General features: G+C 44.9%; 1 protein-coding gene across 1 annotated transcript in view; it reads right to left on the bottom strand.

Annotated features, from left to right (window-relative positions):
* col24a1 (collagen type XXIV alpha 1 chain) overlaps nt 1-24,252 on the bottom strand; it is a 313,480-nt gene that overhangs the window by 213,951 nt on the left and 75,277 nt on the right. Inside the window, exons 8-10 of the mRNA XM_084310995.1 lie at nt 17,122-17,166; nt 13,238-13,291; nt 11,717-11,761 (exon numbers count right to left, since the gene is read on the bottom strand). Coding sequence (XP_084167121.1) covers nt 11,717-11,761; nt 13,238-13,291; nt 17,122-17,166 — 144 coding nt within the window. The remainder of the gene's footprint in view (nt 1-11,716; nt 11,762-13,237; nt 13,292-17,121; nt 17,167-24,252) is intronic.

Raw genomic sequence — 24,252 nt, 5'->3', positions numbered from 1 at the left:
GCGCCAGGTACAGTAGCTAGCCAACGTTAGCTCTCATAACGAGCCAGTTAGCCAGCGCCAGGTACAGTAGCTACCAACGTTAGCTCTCATAACGAGGCAGTTAGCCAGCTCCAGGTACAGTAGCTAGCCAACGTTAGCTCTCATAACGAGCCAGTTAGCCAGCACCAGGTACAGTAGCTAGCCAACGTTAGCTCTCATAACGAGCCAGTTAGCCAGCACCAGGTACAGTAGCTAGCCAACGTTAGCTCCAGGGGCGGGGCTAGGGGGTGGCTACTTGGGCTCAAGCCCCGAATGTTTTCTGAAAAGCCCCGAATCTATTTAAAAAAAAAAATAAAAAAAAATGATTATTTTTTCTGACAATTCATCATTGTTACATGAAAATATGTTTGCACCAGATTTAGCAGAAGCTAATTTCCATCTGTGGTCTATCCAGCTGCTAACTGTATTTCAGTGAGTTAAGTCTTGGTGTCATGGTAGACTCAGACCTAAGCTTTAAATCACAATCAACAAGTTAATTCTTCCACCTTAGAAACATAGCATTTATAAATCAAAAGGACGCTGAAAACCAGATCCATGCCTTTATTTCAAGCCAACTCGACTACTGTAATGCACTCCTTACCGGCCTCCCAAAAAAATACGATGATAACTATTTTATTGCAATGCACTATTGCATTATTTTATTCTATTTTACTAACTATTTTATTGCACTGCACTATTTTACTTTGTATCAGTGAATCATAGACGCCTGGCCATAAGAGCATTCGGAGCATCTCTGCTCTCCCACTATTGAACTTGAGGGAGCAAATGTATGCTCTTGCTCCACCACTTTTTGATCATATGAAAAATATGATATACCCCCCCACCAATATATAAATCTAACCATAACTACGTTATGGTTAACTGAGTTTTATAGTGAAAAGAGCAGCTTTATTGGTCAAGATTGAAGGCTCTATATTGCAGGAAATTGCACGTACAGGTTAATTAAATTCAAAAAAAATCTGCCACTTGCCTGCAAAAAAAAATTAAAAAAAAAAAAAAAAAAAACGGGCACCTATCTGGGCTAAGCCCCGGATCTCCTATCATCCTAAATCCGCCCCTGGTTAGCTCTCATAACGATAACCAGTTTGATTTACAAAAGCTTTTACAAACGCTTTTACAGAGTAAGAGTAGTAGGGGTGAAACGATGCAACCTCACAACGATTAATTTCGATTATGATTACGAGGAGTTGAGAAGAGTAGGAAAAGAAGACAGGAGCGGACACAAGGGGAGGTGTGGAGAGGACAGGATGAGATAGGAGAGGAGTGGAAGAGAGAACATATATCAATCCCAGTGCTCATGTGTTCCAGTTCAATAAATTGTTGTTCATCTACAGCTTGTCTAATGCATTATTTCATGCATTGATATTATCAATAAGACATAATCTCTAAGCATTTACAATGTAGACTTGACTGGTACATCTTTTAAATCAAGTAAGTAGTCAGGTGTCCTAGGGGGTTGTGTGTGTGAGGGGAGGGGGGGCGCGGATGGGGGTGGAAAACTTCAGGGGCCTATAGATCATCACTTAATATGGTACCTGGAAAATCAGGAGGTAGTATGGAAAAAAATTCAAGGCAAGCGTGGGAACCCTGACACTAATACAATTGGCAGTATTAGAGGGTGGGAGAAGCTGGCGGGGTGGGTCCGGGTCGTTGTAAACAGCGACTCCTACAGTTCGGTCGGGGCGCCTGCTAAGCGCGGATAGGACTTGAGTGGGATAGTGTGATCCTTCCACACGCTACGCCCTCTCGATGAGAATCCGCGCTGCCAGGTGAAAAGAAGCGGTTGATTGGCTGGACGTGTGTCGGAGGAAGCACGTGATAGCCTCCACTCTCCCAGACCGACTGTGGGGGGTAAGTGCGCAGCGACCACGAAGGGGATTGGGAATTGGCATAACGACTAACATTGGGATGGGAGAAAATCGGAGGAAAATGGAGGGGGAAAAAGATATATATATAAAAAAAAAAAAAAAAAAATGAATAAAAAAAAATGTGTTCCATATAGGGATGTCCCGATCCGATCACGTGTTCGGGATCGGGGCCGATCACGTGATTTTCCGAAGATCGGGATCGGCAATTTTTTTTTATTTTTGTATTCAACAAACATGACCATCTTAGTCATATCATCATTACTTTATTTATTGTCACACAGAGCAGAAGAATTTTGCCAAAACAAACCAATAGTATCCAGCTGGAGAACGGCAGACTAGCCACATCTCAGACCCAAACGCATTTCCTTTGATTTAATTATACATCAAATGATTTATGTCAAGGATTGCAATGCCTCGCTTGAATGAAGTTAACTTTTCACCTGGATAACGTCAACATTCAGGATGAATGTAATGTGAGAAATTTGGATTAAAAAAAAATATATATATATAAAATACATTTTTTTATTTTTTTTTGATCGGATCGGGAAAGATCGGTATCGGTAGATACTCAAAATCACATGATCGGGATCGGATCGGGAGCAAAAAAAATTATCGGGACATCCCTAGAACTTCCATAGACTCACAGGAATTGTGTAACATTGCCCAAATAGTGAAAGGAATAGCAAAACATGGGACCTTTAAGCCTATATCAAAAGTACAAGGTTTGCCAAGTGGCTCCTGCTACTAGAACTCTATATTTTAACACAAGGAGTACTTTGTACATTTTGAATTTCAAGTTTATTGTTTCACTTGACATGACAAGAAAAAGCACATGTGTCCTTCAGCCCCATTGAAACCAAGGGGCACAGCTAGCATAGCGCTTGTAGCTACTGTAGAAAAATAATCGACTGAAATGTAAAATGTACAAAGTACTCCTTTAATCATTCCCATGCGTGTCTGGCGCAAAACAGGCTCTGTCTTAATTAACTTGGTGTCATGTACAGTTCAATATGATTTATTCACCATTAACATGTATGGTTTGGCGGGTGTGGGAGCAACTGTCTTATGGCCTATGATAGAATGTTGATTGTTCAACAGCAGTCGCCAGCCACATGTACTTGCTTGTGCCCCTCTCTCTCTCTCTCTCTCTCTCTCTCTCTCTCTCTCTCTCTCTCTCTCTCTCTCTCTCTCTCTCTCCCTCTCTCTCCCCCCTGTACTCTGGCGGTCCATCATGAAAGCCCTTCTCGTCTCATTAAACAACACGTGAAATAGGAATGTTTCAGAGTGGAGAGGGTCAACTGGTCAGCAGCACAGCGTCGGGAGCTGGACCCTTTGCCTGGACTATAAGGGGAAACCCAACAAGACAACCGCAAAACTGGTGGAATATAACGACGCTCCGATTTTCATGCAGTGGATCATGGAGGCGTGTTAAGTCATTGCATTGTAGACATTCGGTACCCAGCAGGGATACAAATGAGTTTTTGTGGAACATGTTCAGATATTGTAAAGCAGTTGTACATATTTAATATAAAAGTAACATAAATTCGTACTCATTTTACATTGCTGTTTTGAGTCACCATTTCCTGGTTTCAAAAAGGAACAAGGATCTCCAAGAACTTCATAGTAAAAGTTGTGGCTAATCTATAATTTTTCGTCAGAGACTACAAGCCATAGAGACGATAGAAGGGCTGGGCTCTGTGTAGCTCTGGCCAGGTCTGGTTTAGACCCATTTACACTACATTAGCAGGGCAAAGTTCTTGAGGGCAATGACCCCGTTTTACTAGCACTTCTCAATCCGGACAGGTGCAAAGTTTGGGAAAATTGCCCCAAAACCAAGTCCCAAGTTCCTGGTTACAGGGTTAATCACATAACTTAAATGGATGGACCGGGCCTCTTGTAGAATTGACTATTGGGTAATCTCCTTTGGTGATGGCTGACACAAAAGGTTGCTCATGTTATCATGGAAATAAACGTTGATTCATGTGCGGACAGCACGTGAGACTCAAGAAGACAGAAGGAATGTTCACCACAGCCGTCAATGGAATGTTACTCCAAACGAAACCCAGAATTAGAAGAGGAGGATGGGTCGGTGTTGTCATGGAAATGTTCCAAAGCGGCTTCCTCCGTTAGCGCAAGGAAACTATAAAAGAAGGAAGAGTCATCGCATCACAGCGTAGAGTGTGGAAACCTTCAGTTCGCCCCAACATTGAGTTGAATGGGATCAGCCACCTGCCTTGTTTATGACCATTTAAACAGGTTATTACCTCAGATGTCAGAATCATTGGCAATTTGTTGCATTGTTAACTAGTTAACATTTGATATATTGGTTGATGTATATGTCCCTCAGATAGCTGGTATATTTAGAATTTTAATATATACTTCAATAGAACTGGCACAAAAGTCTGGCACCAAGCAGAGTATAGAACGCTGGTATTCTGACGTGATGACCTTTCCTTCTTTTATAGTTTCCTTGCGTTAGCGGTAGCGTTGTCTGCCGGTGTTGAATAACATCCGTGTGATGAAGCTGGGGGCTGTGACCTCTCCCTTCGGCACGGCCTCATGCGTCACACCGACACAGATTTCGACATCAACTCACACATTCTTTAGGTGTACCGAAAGACCGATGAATATTGATCTGAATGAGAATGACTCATTGTATCAATTCAAGGTCTGGGGTTTAAAAACGTTTCTTCAAAGAATTTCCACCTTACAGAGGAAAAGAACGAGGGGAAACAATAGAGTAAGACAGGTTCTATAATACTTGTATTTCCTTTTAACTGGAATAATGTGTTTTTATAGTAGAAAATAACCAAATGGATGGATGACGAATGGATACTGTATCTTTGGATATCTCTCTGGATATCTCTCTTAACTCATTCAGCACCAGGGGTCGCTGTCTACCTTCTGGGTAGAACGCCATCGCTGTAAGTCAATGGGGAGACTGCGAAACTTGCGAGTGCTTAAAATATATGAAATACTATACCTATGGCTCTAATACACCCGTCGATTGTCAGTGAGTTGCTTCGAGTCAACATGCATAAAACAGATTGTTTTTTCATCCGTACATTTCCGTTTTATACCGTGGTGAATAAGAGTATATTTCCAGATAATTCTGTCTAGGTGCTTGCCACCAACACAGGAGATGCTGGGTTCGAGCACAGCTCTCGGCGTTGCTACCAGCTTGGCTGGTCGTTCATACTAATACAATTGGCAGTATTAGGGGGTGGGAAGCTAGTGGGTGGGGATCGGACGTTGTGGACAGCGACTCCTACAGGTCGGTTGGTGCGCCTGCGCAGTAGAATCAGGAAGCGACGAGGGCGGCGTGTCCCTCCCACGCAGACCCTCGCCGCTGAGAGATCACGCTGTGCAGGTGAAAGGATGCGATGGCTGCCTCCTCGAGTACCGGAGGGGACACGTGATGCAAGGCTTCGTCCACATTGCAGCCGGCTTGTGGGAGGCATGGCCTAACAACGTTCGAGACAGGGGAGGGTAGAATTGGACAATGCGAAATTGGGGACGGGAGAAAAATAGAAAAATGGGGAGAAAAAGTAGATAAAAAAAAGAAACTCAAGCAAACGGCGCTTCAATGTATTTCCTTAGAAATCGTGCCATTTGTCGCTTGATTTATGAATCGTTCTGAAAATAACACTAGATTATCGGTATTATATGTGTCATCATGCGCGAACAGAAGCGGGGGCTGAAAAATCGCTTCTCAGTGCCTTGCCCGCAGCCAACGGCAGAAACACACACACACACACACACGCTCCGATGGTGGCGAATGAAACATCGGATTAACCCAAGATTCGTAACATAGAGTCCTGACCTGGTCTTTGATGTCCTGCAAAAAGATTCATCCAATTCCTGATCGCCATTCCAAATATTGATCGCGTTTATTGATCCAACGTTATATGTCCGAAAGGCATAATCCACGCTGCTCTCAGTCTCCCCAGTCCATGTGTTATAACGAGACTGCATGCCCGAGAAGGAAAACCTGGACCGGACTTGTTAGATCAGCGTACAGCGCAAGGGGGAGGGATTCCAATTATGTGCAATACCGGCTGGAAGGCGTAGGCGGCGGTATTTGCCCTTTGCGAGCTCAGACCCATTCCCAATGATAACATCAGGCTGGATGGATGAAAAATTTATGAATATAGCTAATAAAAGAAATAACGATTAAAACCTGAGATTTCTCCTGATTGGCGCGCAACGCATGGCGAGTTAACCCGACCTTTTCTGTGATTGGCGCTGAATGAGTTAAGTATAACCAGGGATATCTCTCTTAAGTATAACCAGGGATATCTCTCTTAACACTTTGAGTGCCAACAACGAGATTAGTCGTCCTAACTAGCCATGCGTTGAGTGCCAATGACGAGTTTTCTCGTCTTTTAATCGTTATTTCTTTTATTAGCGAAATCCATACATTTTTCATCCATCCAGCCTGACATTATCATTGTGAATGGGTCTGAGCTTGAAAAGGGCAAATACCGCCGCCTATCGTCTCCCGGATGGTAATGCACATCATTGGATTGGATTGGGTGGCCATGTGCATCAGAAAAAAAATCCGGTCCAGGGTTTTCCCATCTCTGGCAAGCAGTATCGTGTTACCAGATTGATTGAGGACCCTCAGAGCAGCGTCGATTATGTGTTTTGGACTATAACGTTGGATCAATAAACGTGATCAATATTTGGAATGGCGATCAGGAATTGGATTAATCTTTTTGCAGAACATCTGATGTGAGGTAAGGACTCTATTTGACCAGTATTGGGATAATCAGATCTTTTTTCCTCAGCCATCGCAGCGTGTCTGTGTGTGTGTGTGTGTGTGTATGACGTTAGCGCTGACCAGGTCATGGATAATAGATTTTTCAGCCGGCTTCTCTAGCGTGCATAAGTACACATATACTATCGATAATCTAGCGTTTATTTGAAAACGATTCATAAATCAGCCGAAGAATGACAACGCGTTTTGTGTATTCCACTAAAGAGCTATTATCGCAGAATTTCTCTGGAATTACTAGAACTCTCCAAAACTATACTCGTATTCAAAACGGTATAAAACGGAAATGTACCAATGAAAAAACAATCTGTTTCATACATGTTGACTGCAAGCAAGCCATTGATAAGCGAGGGGTGTTTTAGACCCATAGCCATAATTTAAGATATAGTTTAAGCCTTCGCAAATTTCCCCGATCTCCCATTGACTTCAGCGCTGGCACGGAACGGCCATATATGGTCAATGTGTTAAGTATAACCAGGGATATCTCTCTTAACACTTTGAGTGCCAGCCACGAGAAATCTCATTAGTTCATGCCATGCGTTGAGTGCCAAAAACGAGAAATCTCGTTATTTAATCGTTTTTTTAATTTATTATCGATTTCCATTCATTTTTCATCAATCTAGCCTCACATTACCATTGGGGATCTATCTGAGCTCGAACAGGGAAAATACCGCCCCCTATCGTCTCTCCGGATGGTATTGCACCCATTGGATTGGACTGAATAAAATGGATGGGAAAAAAAGAGTCCGGAATCCACATTTTACTTGTCAGGCATGTAACCGGAGACGATCCCATTCATTGCCGAGCCGCAGAATATGTGTTTAGAGTACCCAGCGTTGGATCAATAAATGCGATCGATATTTGGAATGGCGATCAGGAATTGGAATAATCTTTTTGGAGAACATCTGATCTGAGGTAAGGAATCTATTTGACCAGTCTTGGGATAATCAGAGTTTTTTTTCACCTATATCTCTGTGTCCCATATGTGTGTGTGTGCGTCTGTGTGTGTGTGTGCTGATCAGGAAATAAGATAATCGATTTTTCAGCCCGCTTCTCTAGCGTGCATAAGTACACATATACTATCGATAATCTAGCGTTTATTTGAAAACGATTCATAAATAGGCAGAAAAATTACAAGGTGTTTTGTGTATTCCACTAAAGCGCGATTCCTGCAGAATCACAATTTTTTTCTGGAAGTTTCCAAAAACAAACGTTTTTCAAAATGGTATAAAACGGAAATGTACAGATTAAAAAACTATCCGTTTCGACAATGTTGACTGCAAACAAGTCATTGATAAGTGACGGGTGTATTAGACACATAATTTAAGATATAGTTTATGCGTTCGCAAATGTGCTCGCCCTCCCATTGACTACAGCGCTGGCACTCAAGCGCTAAATCGTGCTGGCACTCAAAGTGTTAAGTATAACCAGGAATATCTCTTTTTTTATATCTTTTTCCCCCTCCTTTTTCCTCCGATTTTCTCCCATCCCAATGTTAGTCGTTATGCCAATTCCCAATCCCCTTCCTGGTCGCTGCGCACCTACCCCCCACAGTCGGTCTGGGAGAGTGGAGGCTATCACGTGCTTCCTCCGACACACGTCTAGCCAATCAACCGCTTCTTTTCACCTGGCAGTGCGGACTCTCACTGAGAGGGTGTAACGTGTGGAAGGATCACACTACCCCCCTTAGATCCTATCCTCGCTGAGCAGGGGCCCCGACCGAACTGTAGGAGTCGCTGTTTACAACGACCCGGACCCACCCCGCCAGCTTTCCCACCCTCTAATACAGCCAATTGTATTAGTGTGAACGGCCAGCCAAGCTGGTGACAACGCCGGAGCTGTGAGCTGGATTCGAACAGGCGAATCCAGCGTCTCCGGTGTTGGTGACGAACGCAATCTCCACTACGCCACCTGACCGCCCTCAGGGATATCTCTCTTAAGTATAACCAGGGATATCTCTCTTGGAACCCTGTAAGGCACAAATTAAATTGACATTATCAACTTCAGAGGCCAGAATGTGGGACCTATAAACACATTTACTATCAAATAGCATTGTGAGGCTGAACAATAGGACCCATTGACTATGTAAATGTAAAAAAAAAAGAATTTAAAGACTTTTTTTAAATAGCTAAAAGTGATGTTGTAATTTTGCAACCGAGGGTCTTACATGGTTGTTAAGTATAACCATGGATATCTCTCTTAAGTATAACTATGGATATATCTCTTAAGTATAACCATTGATATATCTCTTAACTATAACCAGGGATATCTCTCTTAAGTATAAACAGGGATATCTCTCTTAAGTATAAACAGGGATATCTCTCTTAACTATAACCACATTCTCCTACAGTGGAATCTGCCTGAGAGAGATACTGTCTTGCATTGAAGTCTCCGTCTAACAAGCCAATAATGTACAGTATGCAGTGTAAATCATTTCTGAATGTTGGGGGATTTCCCTGGCATTATCCATATGTGGCTGTTTAAACATCTCCATCTCCATCTCCTCTCTCTCTCTCTCTCTCTCTCTCTCTCTCTCTCTCTCTCTCTCTCTCTCTCTCTCTCTCTCTCTCTCTCTCTCTCTCTCTCTCTGGCTTTGACCCTCCCTCTCTCTCTCTCTGGCTTCCACCCCCCTCTCTCTCTCAGTAATCCCCACTTTCCTTTCTTTCTTTGAGCCACATCAATCCCCCTACCCCCATTCTCTCTCTCTCTCTCTCTCTCTCTCTCTCTCTCTCTCTCTCTCTCTCTCTCTCTCTCTCTCTCTCTCTCTCTCTCTCTCTCTCTCTCTCTCTCTGTTCTTGGGGCTCCCCTGCTTCCTGAGGAATGACCCTTGGTGAGAGGAACCAGACAGCCTTGTTGGGACAGAGACGGCCGGCCCATCAGAAACAGTGAGGAGTACTGGAGGAGTATGCAGCTCGCGCCAGCCAGCATATGGGAAACAGACCAGACCCCAGACCAGACCCTCTAGGAGGAGTCTACACTCTGCAGCCCCCTCCAGCTAGCACAGTCAGGAACACAGACCAGACCCCAGACCAGCTACAAGTTGGCTATTTATTTTGTCTCACGCTGTGTTTCTGACTATTTCTATGTCTCAGGCTGTGGCTAGATTGATCCGTTGTGTCTGTCCGTCTACGTCTGTCTTTAATACAACTTCACTGGAGGAGTATCCACTTGATGGACAGGGTTGATGCTGTGTCCGTCTCCGCCAGATCTGTGTCCGTTTTGATGGACAGAAAAGTTAAGAGAGGGAGAACTTTTGGAATTGACGGATACGGATACGCTACGATCCGCAGAGCTGTTGTTTTTGCAAAGGCACGATTACGTTAGTTTTGAATTAATTACAAATAATGTAATCAATGTAGCCTTAAGGTGCTCCCATAGTCGAGCAGACTGTACACAGAGCAGACTCCCCGGATGTCCGCGCGGCTCTTTGAGCTTTCATAGTCGAGCAGATCTCAGCGGATGTCTGCGGTCTATTTCCTACATTTCTCGCACCAGTTTTACTACATTTCCCACAATTCTGTCTGTTCTACTGTACTGGCAGATCAAAGGGAACATTATCAGCGGGGGAGAGAGAGAGACATGTAGAGAGAGAGAGAGAGAGAGAGAGAGAGAGAGAGAGAGAGAGAGAGAGAGAGAGATGTAGAGAGAGAGAGAGAGAGAGAGAGAGAGAGAGAGCTTCACGGGCTCATCTCTCTCCTCGCGCCACCAGAGAGAGAGAGAGAGAGAGAGAGAGAGAGAGAGAGAGAGAGAGAGAGAGAGTGTAACTCCTTCAAGCACTGCAGACACAAGTGGTTTCCTTTCGACGGGTTTATTAAAGGCTTGGTCCTCCAATCCACCTTGAAAACTCGTTGGCTGCATGCTACATAAAAAAGGGGTCTTGTTCTTCTGTTCTTGGTAACAGTCTTAGTGGTACACTACACATAGTCGTACACTCTTCGAATCTAGAGAGCCTGTACAACTCGTCTCACCATTCCTGCCGCTGCAGGTGTCTTAATGAGTCCCAGTCTCCCAACATCCCTGCCGCTTGCTCGCAGGTGTCTTAATCAGACCCAAATGTAACAACACAACAGCAGCCTAACGGGACACCACATATGACCAGACGTCAAAATGAATATATTATAAATTGTAGCAAATTAAATAATAAAGAAAATAAGAAATGAAACATAAATACATTCTCAAATATTACACTTACAAACTGAAATAACATAAATGATGAAACCATATAATGGCCACAGTTACAGAGAGAGAGAGAGAGAGAGAGAGAGAGCTTCACAGGCTCATCTCTCTCCTCGCGCCACCAATCGCTTGCGCAGTGTCACATTTAATGCAGTTCAATGTCAACCAAAACGCCGAGCAGCGTTTTGTGTGACACCAAGTCAGCGGCGCGGATGTCCGCGCGTCAGAAAATAGGAGCGTCGCACCTGTGGGTCTGCTGTCCGCTGAGATCAAAGCTCAAGAGTCCGCGCGGACATCCGCGGAGTCTGCTCTGTGTACAGTCTGCTGGACTATGGGAGCGCCTTTACTCGAGACCCGTCTGACTTTCCATCTTTCTCTCCCTCTCTCTCTGTCACTCTCTTTCTGCCTCCCTTGCATTGTATCCGTCTTGTATCCCTCTATTTGTTTCAGTATGCATGCCTCGTCTTTCACTCTCCATCTCTGTGCATCCCTCTGTGATTCTCTACTCTATAATCGCTCTACCCCCTCCTGCCCCATCCTCCCTCTCTCACTGATCCCAGACCAGCCCCTCCTATGCAGCCGCTGATCCCGGACCGTCCCCCGTCCCAGTGCAGGTGCTGATCCCAGACCAGCCCCTCCTATGCAGCCGCCGATCCCGGACCGGCCCCCCGTCCCAGTGCAGGCGCTGATCCCAGACCGGCCCCTCCCGCACAGGGCGCTGATCCAGGACCAGCCGCTCCTAATGCGTGCTCTGGGAAGCCCTAACGCTGTCTAATCCTTTCAGGAAATTAGGTATTGACTGCAGCGCTTAGGAGGGGGCAGACAGAGATGCTGGGGGGGAGCTAGCGGTACTTACACGAACACCTTTAGGCCCTGGGTTCCCCTCTGGCCCGGCCAAGCCCTGGGACAAAGAGAGAGAGAGAGTTAGGTAAGAAGGTGGGCGGGAGGGTGGGCTCGCAGAGGGGGCATTGTCACACAGGCACACACATCGCTCAAGCGGTCGTATTTCACACGGCGAGGGGGGCAAAGCTAAAACACATCAGTCATAGGAGGGCTGTCACTTCGGTCTGATAAGGCAGATACAGTAGGGCTTGACTGACAGACAGAGCTAAGGGAAAACACATGCCGGGTGCTACTGAGTAATAACACTTGGGCTTCCTGGTCTGCGGCGGTGGGAGTGTGTGCATATTTCCAAACGTTCCAAAAGTCCTCACATTTCATGCATACCGGAAAAACTAAATCTGTTGGTGATTTCGTTAATTTATACAGTACATTAAATACAGACTTATTGAATACAAAAAACAAGCCCTATTCAACTTGTGTTCAAAGTGCAATGTGAGGGTAGAGGGTGGTGTGTATTAAGTGGGTCTAAATCATCCCAGGTCCTCACGTTTCATACATTAAAAATATCTGTCAGAATATTGTGTGTTTATGCAAAACATTTCTTCTGTTTTGTTTGACTTCCTGATTCCAAATATACGACTGGGAGTCTTTAATATACTAATATGCTATAATATACTAGTATACTAAAAGAGTCCCTCCAGGAGTTGTAGTTGTGATTGGGAATTGGCAAAAATAGCAAGTCGAAGGAAATTTGTATATAAAAGAAAATAGGACTGCCAACGTTAACACGTTCATTCTTCTCAATTAATTTAAAAACCTTTACAATGAATTACATTACCCTTTTTGACCCCAACCGCCTACCATACCTTTGACTTCCACCTGGTGGCTGATGTGTTTACATTCCTGACATGCACCACGAGGAGAATAGTACAGGGACCAGACATCCTCTGAATGTCTTATTTCACAATACAAAGTCAATACAAAGTGGATTAAACAAGTTGTATAAACTACACAGTGGTGAACATCGTTCCCAGCCAAGCAGGTCGGGCTACGCTATGCTTGCTAGCAGTGTTGACAACAGAGATTATTTGAAGGAGCTGTTTGCCAACAAGGATATTGTTTGAAAATAGATCACCATTCAACGTTATTGGAAGACACCTGTGATGGATAAGTATCCTACTTACTTTCCCTATCTTGTCATGCACTTCTTTATGACCGCAGTCCCTACAGACACATTCTGCTATGTATTTTCTTACATGCTTTAATACATATATATACAGCTTTTTATAGTCTCTGGACTTGGAAATGTAATGTGGACGGATCATGGTTGAATTTGCATTCATTATTGCGACTGCAAGATCGCAACTTCCTGGAGGGACTGTAAATATTATTCCTTGGTACAGCAGTCTTTTTATGGACTGTGTGTTTATTTGCAGTGTAAGATTCTGGGCAGAGAGGAATCAACAACCCAAGAGGATGGAGGAGGAGGGAGGAGGAAGAGGAGGAGGGGATCTGGAGTGTAGTTTCACTGCACCTGCCTGCCAGGATAACCTGCAGCCCCAGCCTCGCCCGGAGGTCCTGGCACGCCCTGCGGAGAGAGAGAGAGGAGAGAGAGAGAGAGAGAGAGAGAGAGAGAGAGAGAGAGAGAGAGAGAGAGAGAGAGAGAGAGAGAGAGAGAGAGGAGAGAGAGAGAGAGAGAGAGAGAGAGAGAGAGAGAGAGAGAGAGGAGAGAAGAGTACAACTGTAGAATAAAACAAGCACTGTTCACCCCCCCCCCCCCCCCCCCCCACCTGTCCAACTCCATGTCTGAGGGCTGGTAACTGTACCAGCCCCCCTACCCCGCCTCCATCTCTAGGTTCACTCCAATACGCTGTTTAGACATTCACAGGTAGGTCTCCCAGAGCAGCTTAAACAAATGCAACAGAGGGAAGCTGATGGTGTCATTACATTGAGCATTTATCTCACTCTGCACTAAATCCTATAGATTATGAGGTTGAGACACAATTGGCGGTATTTCGCACGTAACGGGACACCATAGGACCAGTGTTCTACGGCTGTGGTTGTCAAGTGTGGGTCCCTGGCAGGGGAACAGGCGGGTCAAGGGATGAGGGCAAAAGGTAAGTAGCCTTATCCAAGTTAAAGGCATTTGGTTGAACAGAATCAACTATACAGTACACTATATTATTTTCACTTTGAGCTAAAGTGACATTGGTGTTTTTGGGTCATTGGGTTGCGAGGCCACTTAGTTCAAACAGAATTCCAGTCCCATGGTTCCCATGCCTCTGTGTTATCGTCAATGTTTGTTGTTGTTGTTGTTGTTGTTGTTGTTGTTGTTGTTGTTGTTGTTGTTGTTGTTGTTGTTGTTGTTGTTGTTGTTGTTGTCTAGAGACAACCAAAAGATCAACCTAAAGTCAATCAATGTCCTCACGTGAAACAATGTTGATATGGATTACAGTGACGTCAGAACTCTGTGGCTGTCATCCCAGGTATAATGAAGGAGGTCACCGTGATAGACAAGAGGATAATAAGACAAGGAAGAATCACTGTCGTCATAAGGTCGTTTGAAAATGGCTTCCCCTTTACCGATGGGAGCCAAATCGCGTTGCGGAGAGCAGCATTGGCGTCCCGTCCTCTCCCTTATAATCCTAGGTGATAACACCAGAACCTATTGTTTCCATCTCCTCTGATTCCACGGTGCACACCTCTGCCTGACCCCCTCGAGGTGACAGAAGCACCTGGCATTGAAGTGATCTCAACACCTCAACACAGAACGAAGCTATTTGCTCCTTTTTTACAAGCCAGATACGCTGTGTGGCACTCCGCTCTGGACACGTGCGGAAGGCTCTTTTATAGCGATGTGTTAATTATCAGCATTTGGCGACGTGAAGACTTTTCCTTCAGACGTGAGGGGATGGAGCGAGGGATGAAAGGAGGGGATGGAGCGAGGGATGAAAGGAAGCCAGCGAGCAGAAGGGACTGATGTAACCTGTTGGTGACGCATGGCCACAGCTGTGTGTGTGAGTGAGTGAGAGTGAGTGTGAGTGAGAGTGTGAGCGAGTGTGAGTGTGAGTGAGAGTGTGAGCGAGTGTGAGTGAGTGTGAGTGAGTGTGAGCGAGTGTGAGTGAGAGTGTGAGCGAGTGTGAGTGAGAGTGTGAGTGAGTGTGAGTGAGAGTGTGAGTGAGAGTGTGAGTGAGAGTGTGAGCGAGTGTGAGAGTGAGTGTGAGTGTGAGAGTGAGTGTGAGTAAGAGTGTGAGTGAGAGTGTGAGTGTGAGTGAGAGTGTGAGCGAGTGTGTGTGAGTGAGTGTGAGCGAGTGTGAGTGTGAGTGAGAGTGTGAGCGAGTGTGAGTGAGAGTGTGAGTGAGAGTGAGTGTGAGAGTGTGAGTGTGAGCGAGTGTGTAAGTGTGAGTGAGAGTGAGTGTGAGTGAGAGTGTGAGTGAGAGTGAGTGAGAGTGTGAGTGAGTGTGAGAGTGTGAGTGAGTGTGTAAGTGTGAGTGAGAGTGAGTGTGAGTGAGAGTGTGAGTGAGAGTGAGTGAGAGTGTGAGTGAGTGTGAGAGTGTGAGTGTGAGCGAGTGTGTAAGTGTGAGTGAGTGTGAGTGTGAGTGAGAGTGTGAGTGAGAGTGAGTGAGAGTGTGAGTGAGTGTGAGAGTGTGAGTGTGAGCGAGTGTGTAAGTGTGAGTGAGTGTGAGTGTGAGTGAGAGTGTGAGTGAGAGTGAGTGAGAGTGTGAGTGAGTGTGAGTGAGAGTGAGTGTGAGTGAGAGTGAGAACGAGTGTGAGTGAGAGTGAGTGTGTGAGTGAGAGTGTGAGTGAGTGTGAGAGTGAGTGAGTGTGAGTGCGTGTGTGTGTGAGTGAGAGTGTGAGTGTGTGTGTACGTGTGAGAGTGTGAGAGTGAGAGTGTGTGAGTGTGAGAGTGTGTGAGTGCGAGTGTGTGAGAGTGTTTAAGTGTGAGTGCGAGTGTGTGAGTGAGTGTGTGAGAGTGTGTAAGTGCGAGTGTGAGAGTGTGTGAGAGTGAGTGTGTGAGAGTGAGTGTGTGAGTGTGAATGTGGTGTGTGAGAGTGTGCGAGTGTATGTATGTGTGTGAGTGTGTGTGTGTGTGTGAGTGTGTGTGTGTGTGTGAGAGTGAGTGTGTGAGTGTGTGAATGTGAGTGTGTGAGAGTGTGCGAGTGTATGTGTGTGTGTGAGTGTGTGTGTGTGTGTGTGTGTGTGTGTGTGCGTGTGTGTGTGTGTGTGTGTGTGTGTGAGTGTGTGAGTGTGAGAGTGTGAGTGCGAGTGTGTGAGAGTGTTTAAGTGTGAGTGCGAGTGTGTGAGTGAGTGTGTGAGAGTGTGTAAGTGCGAGTGTGAGAGTATGTGAGAGTGAGTGTGTGAGAGTGAGTGTGTGAGTGTGTGAATGTGAGTGTGTGAGAGTGTGCGAGTTTATGTGTGTGAGTGATGGTGTGTGTGAGTGTGTGTGTGTGTGTGTGTGTGTGTGAGAGTGTGTGTGAGTGTGTGAATGTGAGTGTGTGAGAGTGTGCGAGTGTATGTGTGTGAGTGAGTGTGTGTGTGTGTGAGTGTGTGTGTGTGTGTGTGTGTGTGTGTGTGTGTGTGTGTGTGTGTGTGTGTGTGTGTGTGTGTGTGTGTGTGTGTGTGAGAGTGTGCAAGTGTGACACAACAAATGCAAGCTAGTTAGAAATGACATCCGTGGTCTGTGTGTTTTCTTGGTCCAGGATTTGTGTTGCTTCTCACACGATGTTGGTCATCAGTACGGCGCTCGTAAAACATGATGGTGTCTGATGAGAGTGTTTGGTACAGTGTTCTCTCTTAGCACTAGCGGGCCACCACTGCAGGAAAACCCACGCTACTGCTGGTTAGTACTGTAGCTTTCATAATCGAATCCCACGTTTGTAAACTGTGGATGCATGTGGAACCAAAGCCAGAATTCAACCTAATCATCATAGATTGATGATTGATTGATTATTGATTTTTTGTGTCATGCACACAAAGTGCCCAACCCTCATGGGTTAATAAGACACCAAAAGTACTGTTGCAGTGTTCCGTTATTACATCACACATTTTCATTATCTAAATACAGAATACATGAATATAGATAGCTCAGTCTGAAAAAAGTATTCTGCCTTCTCTCCCAAATCCCCTTCCTGAAGCACAACTCAAGTTTCATATTCATCCATTTAATGAAAATCAACCTAAATGGAGGACAATTTACTAAAAAGTACTTCCCTTACATCCTCATAAACAGGACAGTAAAACAAAACGTTTTCAATTTCACCTCTAACTCACACACCAAACAAAGTCTGTCCTCCTCTGGGGTGGCATTAAATCTGCCGGTCTCTAGGTAATGCCCCTGACTGCATCTGTGCACATAGGGATCTTTGTCTTTAGACCATAGATAAGACAACCAGTGACACACTGCTAGAGGCTACATACTTGTTCTCCTGGCATCCCTGGTGGTCCTGGATATCCCTTCAGACCCTGCAAAACAAAACAACAGAGGCTGAGACAAACATGCTGAGATCAGATGAGATGAGAGAAAACGTTATTATCCATAGGAGGACATTGTGTTGTTGTCAGGAGATGATGAGCAGGATTAATATAGTCACTAATAGGAGGTGGATTGTGATGAATGGGCAGGTAAGTGAGGTTGGTATAACTGTGATGAGGTCCCTATTCTCCCACCTAAATTAATATCAACTCCATAAAGTAAATTTTATACCAAAAAGGCCATAACACATTTAAAATCTTAAGCCTGCAAAAGAAAAGCTAGTAAGGCATGCAAATACCAATTATGAAACAATTCAACATGGTATTATGAAAGAGAAGATTAATAAGGGGCATGTTCTAAAATGTATAGACACACAAAAAGTTTAAATATGTTGTATTGAAGAGCTGTTCAACCTTATTATAATGTGAACACAACATGTGATAATCAGACATAAAACTTGCCAATGTGTTCTGTGTCTCGAGAGCCCGACCACAACCACCCCCACCCCCACACCTGTGAAACTCGGAGATCAGACCTCAGACCTCAGAGAACTGCAGACCCTTATTTTCATTGGTACTGTCTATAATACCAATGTATGTCGTTGGTAAGGACATAAGGATAAGGTCTATGTCTGAATATCACATGTCCTTCTCACAGCAGAGCAATATGATTCAGGTTCATAAAAAGAATTATAAGAAAATGCTGAAATGCCCCCTTTAAAGCAATACTTTTTAGAACCCTATCTGGTGAACTTACACCCTGACAGCTACCAATAAATCAAATGCTCTGAGAAAAAGAAATCTGGTCAAATGCTCTGAGAAAAAGAAATCTGGTCTCTGTGACTGTCCCACCCAGACACCCCATAATCGCACAGCGCACGTCGCCAGGCTTGGAAAGTGATGCCGAGCTTGCTCTATTTCTGCTGGACAGGTAAGCTCACCCCGGCTCAGCTCTCCGAAGTTGCATACCCTACCTTTGAAACGGGCCTCTGTGTGGTTTTACATGAGTTATGAGTCATATCCAAGTCAAGCTTTACAGTGTGTGTGTGTGTGTGTGTGTGTGTGTGCGTGCGTGCGTGCGTGCGTGCGTGTGTGTGTGTGTGTGGCGCGCGCGTGTGTGTGTGTGTGTGTGTGTGTGTGTCCGTCCACATGTCTTGTATGCTTATGTGTGTATTTTCAGTATAGCCACATCAACACAGAGCTTCCCACGATGTGGAAACTAGACACCCTTTCTGAGGATTCCGGAGCTTCCTTCCTGCACCCAGCCGTCTGGTGCCAGCCTAAAGTTCAAAGGTCCCAGTGATTCACCCCTGACATGACCTGGTCTGGCCCAGGTTAAGGTTAGTCTATTTCTGAACAGAGGTCACTAGACAAGTGTGTACATTCGTTAAAACCGGATTTAGTGGTCAGAGCAGAAGATGCACATACAAAAACTCACATATTCTCATAAGCTCAGGTGCACATGAACGTATGCACGCACGCACACACACACACACACACACACACACACACACACATACACACACACACACACACACACACACACACACCTACACACACACACGCAGGCACACACACACACATGCACACACACACACACACATTAAATTAACTTAATCTCATAATCCTATGGTATAATAACAATTCATACAACACTTTTTATGTTTATACTTTATACATTATTAACACATCCCACACCGGAAACATAATTCCCTCACGGAGCCTCGTCTGATGCAGTGGGAGCATGCACAACTCTGCAACGCTTCAATACTGCCGCCTGGTGGATGATCGGCGAGTTGCCAAACCGGAAAAGGACGAGTCGATCTCGGTGCGTCTGGGAAATGCGTCCGGCACTCGCATATTGTTGCGGGACTGTATACACACGTCCGTGTGTAGCGATCGCTGCCATAACGCAATAATCGATACGATTTGGCCGTTTATTATGATTATACAAACCGGAAATGGATTTAGGAGATCGCTGTCTTTTTCCTCCAGTCTCATCGTCGAACGGTAAGAGGACACTGACGTCATTTTCAGCGCGTTTGTTTATTATTATCCATGCAAACTGCTCTGATCAATATATCACCCATACTACATGAAGCATTTACTGACGATCACGGAATTATAAACGACCCCCCCCCCCCCCCCCCCCGTTCATCCGCGCATGATCAGTCATAACGTTTAGGATCATGTACAGTTGAAATGTTTAATATAGCGTGTATAGCCAACAAACGGCATTTGATAATCTATATATGCGTTTATGCCTATATCTCACGTTCTAGGAATTACTGCAGAAAACGATAAAAACATATTTATATTCTAGACGGTATTTTCGTATGAATCTATGAATGAAAAAGTAAAACGTTCCTACATCCTGAACGATAGATAATCGATGTTGAATGGGCCATAGTAATGTCAATTTAGCAATACAATTTAAAAAGTTATAGCCCTGCAAAGAAGGTGAACATCTCCATAGGCTTACAGTGCTGGCAGAGAGTGGTATAAGATGCTCAAATTGCGTGGCAGGGAATGTGTTAAAAGCTTGTGTCTTTGATAAAAAGGGCAAAAGAACATAGCGGCAACCCAATGTTAAACATTACCGCTGCACGACATTGTCCGCCTTTCAGAGCCAATGGGATTGCGGCTTTATGTGACCTAAGCGGCGGCGGCTCCTGGGCGAGGGCGGGCCACGCGAAGAGGTGGGGGAGAAACTCTTTGATCTTGGCAGAAAAAGTGTCTCATTGGCAAATACGGTCCTGTGTCATGGTGCCCCCCCCCCCCCACTGACATGGCGATGTGTCGAGTGCGTCAACCCAAAAACAGTGTGCTAATTCGCTGAGAGGCATGTTGGCTCGGGATAATCCACACCATTGTCTCGCGGCCAAATCCCTCGTTTGGCTAAACAAGCTCTTATTCTCCGATTTAACGAACAATAAATCCGATTCAATTTTACAGAGTTTTCCTTGAGTTAAGCACTTTTCTTTTGCCCCCTTTGATGCCATTATCAAATGCAGATGTTTACAGCTCCTACACAGAATGTCAGTGGCGGGCCAGCGCCTTTTTGGGACAGAGAAGACAGGAATAGAGGGAGAGGAGGGAGAGAGAGAGAGAGAGAGAGAGAGAGAGAGAGAGAGAGAGAGAGAGAGAGAGAGAGGAGAGAGAGAGAGAGAGAGAGAGAGAGAGAGAGAGAGAGAGAGAGAGAGAGAGAGAGAGAGAGAGAGAGAGAGAGGGAGAGAGAGAGAGAGAGAGGGAGAGAGAGAGAGAGATAGAGAGAGAGAGAGAGAGACATAGACACAGAGGGAGACATAGGCACAGAGAGAGCAAGACTGACAGCCATGGACAGACAAAGAGAGGGACAGACAGACCAACAGAGACACAAATAGAGAGGGAAGACATACATACTGTACAGAGAGAGAGAGAGAGAGAGAGAGAGAGAGAGAGAGACAGACAGAGACAGAGGGAAGAGAGCAAGAACGAGAGGGGAGCACACATACATACAGTACATACAGTACATACACACGTACGCACGCACGCACGCATGCACTACCAGAACCTTCTTGAACTGGACCGCGGAGATGTCCTCCTTAGCTTCCTAGGTTGTGACACGTGAACCTTCACACTCAATAAAAGGCCCACTTGGGGGTGAAGAGCTTAGGCTCTGAGTCTGTCATTTCCTCTGGAAATACTTGGAGGGGCCACAGTTCATTTGCTGGGTGTATTAGGTTCAGCTCCTGCAGGGGCCACAGTTCATTTGCTGGGTGTATTAGGTTCAGCTACTGCAAACAGAGAGAATGCCTCTTGGGAGGCGAGGCGAAGGGCAACTATTTGGAGACGAGACGCAGAGCTTCAACAGGGGGCTACACAGCTAACTTATATAGACGCAGAGCTTCAACACAGCTAACTTATATAGACGCAGAGCTTCAACACAGCTAACTTATATAGACGCAGAGCTTCAACACAGCTAACTTATATAGACGCAGAGCTTCAACACAGCTAACTTATATAGACGCAGAGCTTCAACACAGCTAACTTATATAGACGCAGAGCTTCAACAGGGGGCTACACAGCTAACTTATATAGACGCAGAGCTTCAACACAGCTAACTTATATAGACGCAGAGCTTCAACACAGCTAACTTATATAGACGCAGAGCTTCAACACAGCTAACTTATATAGACGCAGAGCTTCAACACAGCTAACTTATATAGACGCAGAGCTTCAACACAGCTAACTTATATAGACGCAGAGCTTCAACACAGCTAACTTATATAGACGCAGAGCTTCAACACAGCTAACTTATATAGACGCAGAGCTTCAACACAGCTAACTTATATAGACGCAGAGCTTCAACAGGGGGCTACACAGCTAACTTATATAGACGCAGAGCTTCAACAGGGGGCTACACAGCTAACTTATATAGACGCAGAGCTTCAACACAGCTAACTTATATAGACGCAGAGCTTCAACAGGGGGCTACACAGCTAACTTATATAGACGCAGAGCTTCAACACAGCTAACTTATATAGACGCAGAGCTTCAACACAGCTAACTTATATAGACGCAGAGCTTCAACAGGGGGCTACACAGCTAACTTATATAGACGCAGAGCTTCAACAGGGGGCTACAAAGCTAACTCATATAAACGCTGAGCTTCAACAGCGAACTTATATAAATGTGGAGATCAGACGATCAATTCTCAATGAGAACTTATAGGAAGCCACATTCTTAGAAGGGGGATACCACTCAAATGTGTACTGTACTGTATGTGTATGTGTACCACGTATGTGTATCTCTGTGTCTGTGTGTGTAAAAATCAGTGTTGCGTGTGGGTATTTTCTCCTCCGAGGAGGCACGGAGAGTCTAGGTTAGAATAGCTCTACGGGCTCCACTGACTTCACTCTACTGACCTGTGACCCAGAGGACCTCTCAGGTTCAGCAGAGATATGAGAGACAGAGAGAGAGAGAGAGAGAGAGAGAGAGAGAGAGAGAGGAGAGAGAGAGAGAGAGAGAGAGAGAGAGAGAGAGAGAGAGAGAGAGAGAGAGAGTGAGAGAGAGACACAGAGATACACAGAGATACACAGAGAGAGAGAGACACAGAGACACAAGAGAGAGAGAGAGAGAGAGAGAGAGAGAGAGAGAGGAGAGAGAGAGAGAGAGAGAGAGAGAGAGAGAGAAGAGAGAGAGAGAGAGAGAGAGAGAGAGAGAGAGAGAGAGAGAGAGAGAGAGCAGGGTGGGCTCCAACTCTTTCGGGAAGTAGGAAACTTAATACTGATGACAGTAAGGGTTCAGCTGAGGCCTCTATGCCGTCTCTAACACTCAAGGAGATCACACAGCAGCTACTGTGTGTGTGACGTGTGTCTGTGTATGTGTGTGTGTGTGTGTGTGTGTGTGTGTGTGTGTGTGTGTGTGTGTGTGTGTGTGTGTGCTACTGTATACTGTGGGGACCAGGTTACATCTGAGTGTGTGAACCATGCTTCTTCTGGTACAGTGGAACTTGGTAGGCCTACCACGGACACCATCATGGATCCATGCAGTCAGGAGCATGCAGCTTAATAACCCTTTCACTGCCACACTGCAGAAGGTTAACCCTTTACTATCACACTACAGACGGTTAGTAAAGGGTTAACCTTCTGTAGTGTGGTAGTGAAAGGGTTAAGGCAACTGAGCTACAGAGAAAAAAAATTTGTCTATTCTCTGCTAATTTCTATGACACACTTCCATTACACTGCATCAGTTTACAAAGAAAAAAACGATCAATGTTATTGATAACGTATATCTTTCTGTGGATCCATGCAGGTGTACAGGACTGACGCAGGTCAACTCTTACCATTGAACCTGGAAATCCATCGGCACCGGTCAGACCTGCGGGACCTCTGTCACCCTGGACACAGGTGGGAATAACAATGATTAGCATATCTCCCACGATCCTCTTGTTTACACACAAAAAATAACTCTTTAGTTAAACAGAAATTTAGAAGCAATCCAAATTAAATTTCTTGATTTAAAATACACCCACACATTAAAACGAGATGTGATATTATGAACCAATATTACAGTTAAGTCATTTAGAATTTTGAAGTCAATTCAAAATACAATTATTATCAGTGAAATCGAGATGTGACTAACTGTGTTTTCACTTGGTATGAAATATGTATGTGTATATGGCTCAGGACATCTTCAGCGGAGGCAAATTATTGCAAATTCATACTTCGCCCGGAGAAGCTGAAATATTTTTACAGGGTTGGTTGCTATTAGAAAATAGTTAACTGAAAAAAAGTAGTTTACAGTTTTTGTTTTTGTCCAATGTATTTCACAACTCAGACACTGCCAAGAGAGGTCTGGAGAAAATCTTAGTATAATAAGTTACTAAACTCCAACCCACACGACCAAGCCCAAAACAAAGCAAAAAGTAAACAAAGCGCAGTACCACGCGGGGCTCTTTTAGCCTAGAGGTCGCTGTTTGACGGGATTACAGATTATACCCTTTAAAAAGGTTCAAAAGTGCGGCTCTATTTCATACCTCTTCTACCGCATTAACACAAATCCTTCTAATCAAAAACAGAAGGGAAACAATGGCTCTCAGGAAATGTCAGATAAGGAGGGAGGTGAGAAGGTGAAGAGATCTAAAAGAGGCTTGTTGCTGGCAGACATGCAAAGAGCAGGATAATGATAGATGAAGCGTGAAGCCAGAAAGGAGGGGGAAAAAAGCTCTGGAACAGCAGCTGCCAATGGCTCATGGCTATATGGACTTAAGCTACAGTCAAGTGGAAGAGCCATCTGCATGTCAAAGCGCCTCAGCTGGTAATTGCATCTGACAAGATGAACTGGGCTTTGAAGTGAATTAGATAAGACCATATTGACCTAAGTTCAGTGTTTCTTAAAGGGATAGTTTAGATCTTTTTTTTTGGCATGGAGTGCTACTCTACTTGCCAGTAGAATAAACAATGCATAGCCATTAGCTGAGCTAGCGAGGCAGCTCGAGGCAGCTCCAGACAGGCAGCACACTGCACATGTTAACAAAAACACATTTTAAACCACACCGCAATGCCCAGACAACCGTTTTAACCATTCACAACA

This window comes from Notolepis coatsorum, assembly GCF_963971535.1.
Source record: "Notolepis coatsorum genome assembly, chromosome: 3".
NCBI lineage: Eukaryota > Metazoa > Chordata > Actinopteri > Aulopiformes > Paralepididae > Notolepis > Notolepis coatsorum.
The sequence above is the reverse complement of the archived record's forward strand: the minus strand, read 5'-3'. Positions and strand labels throughout refer to the sequence as shown.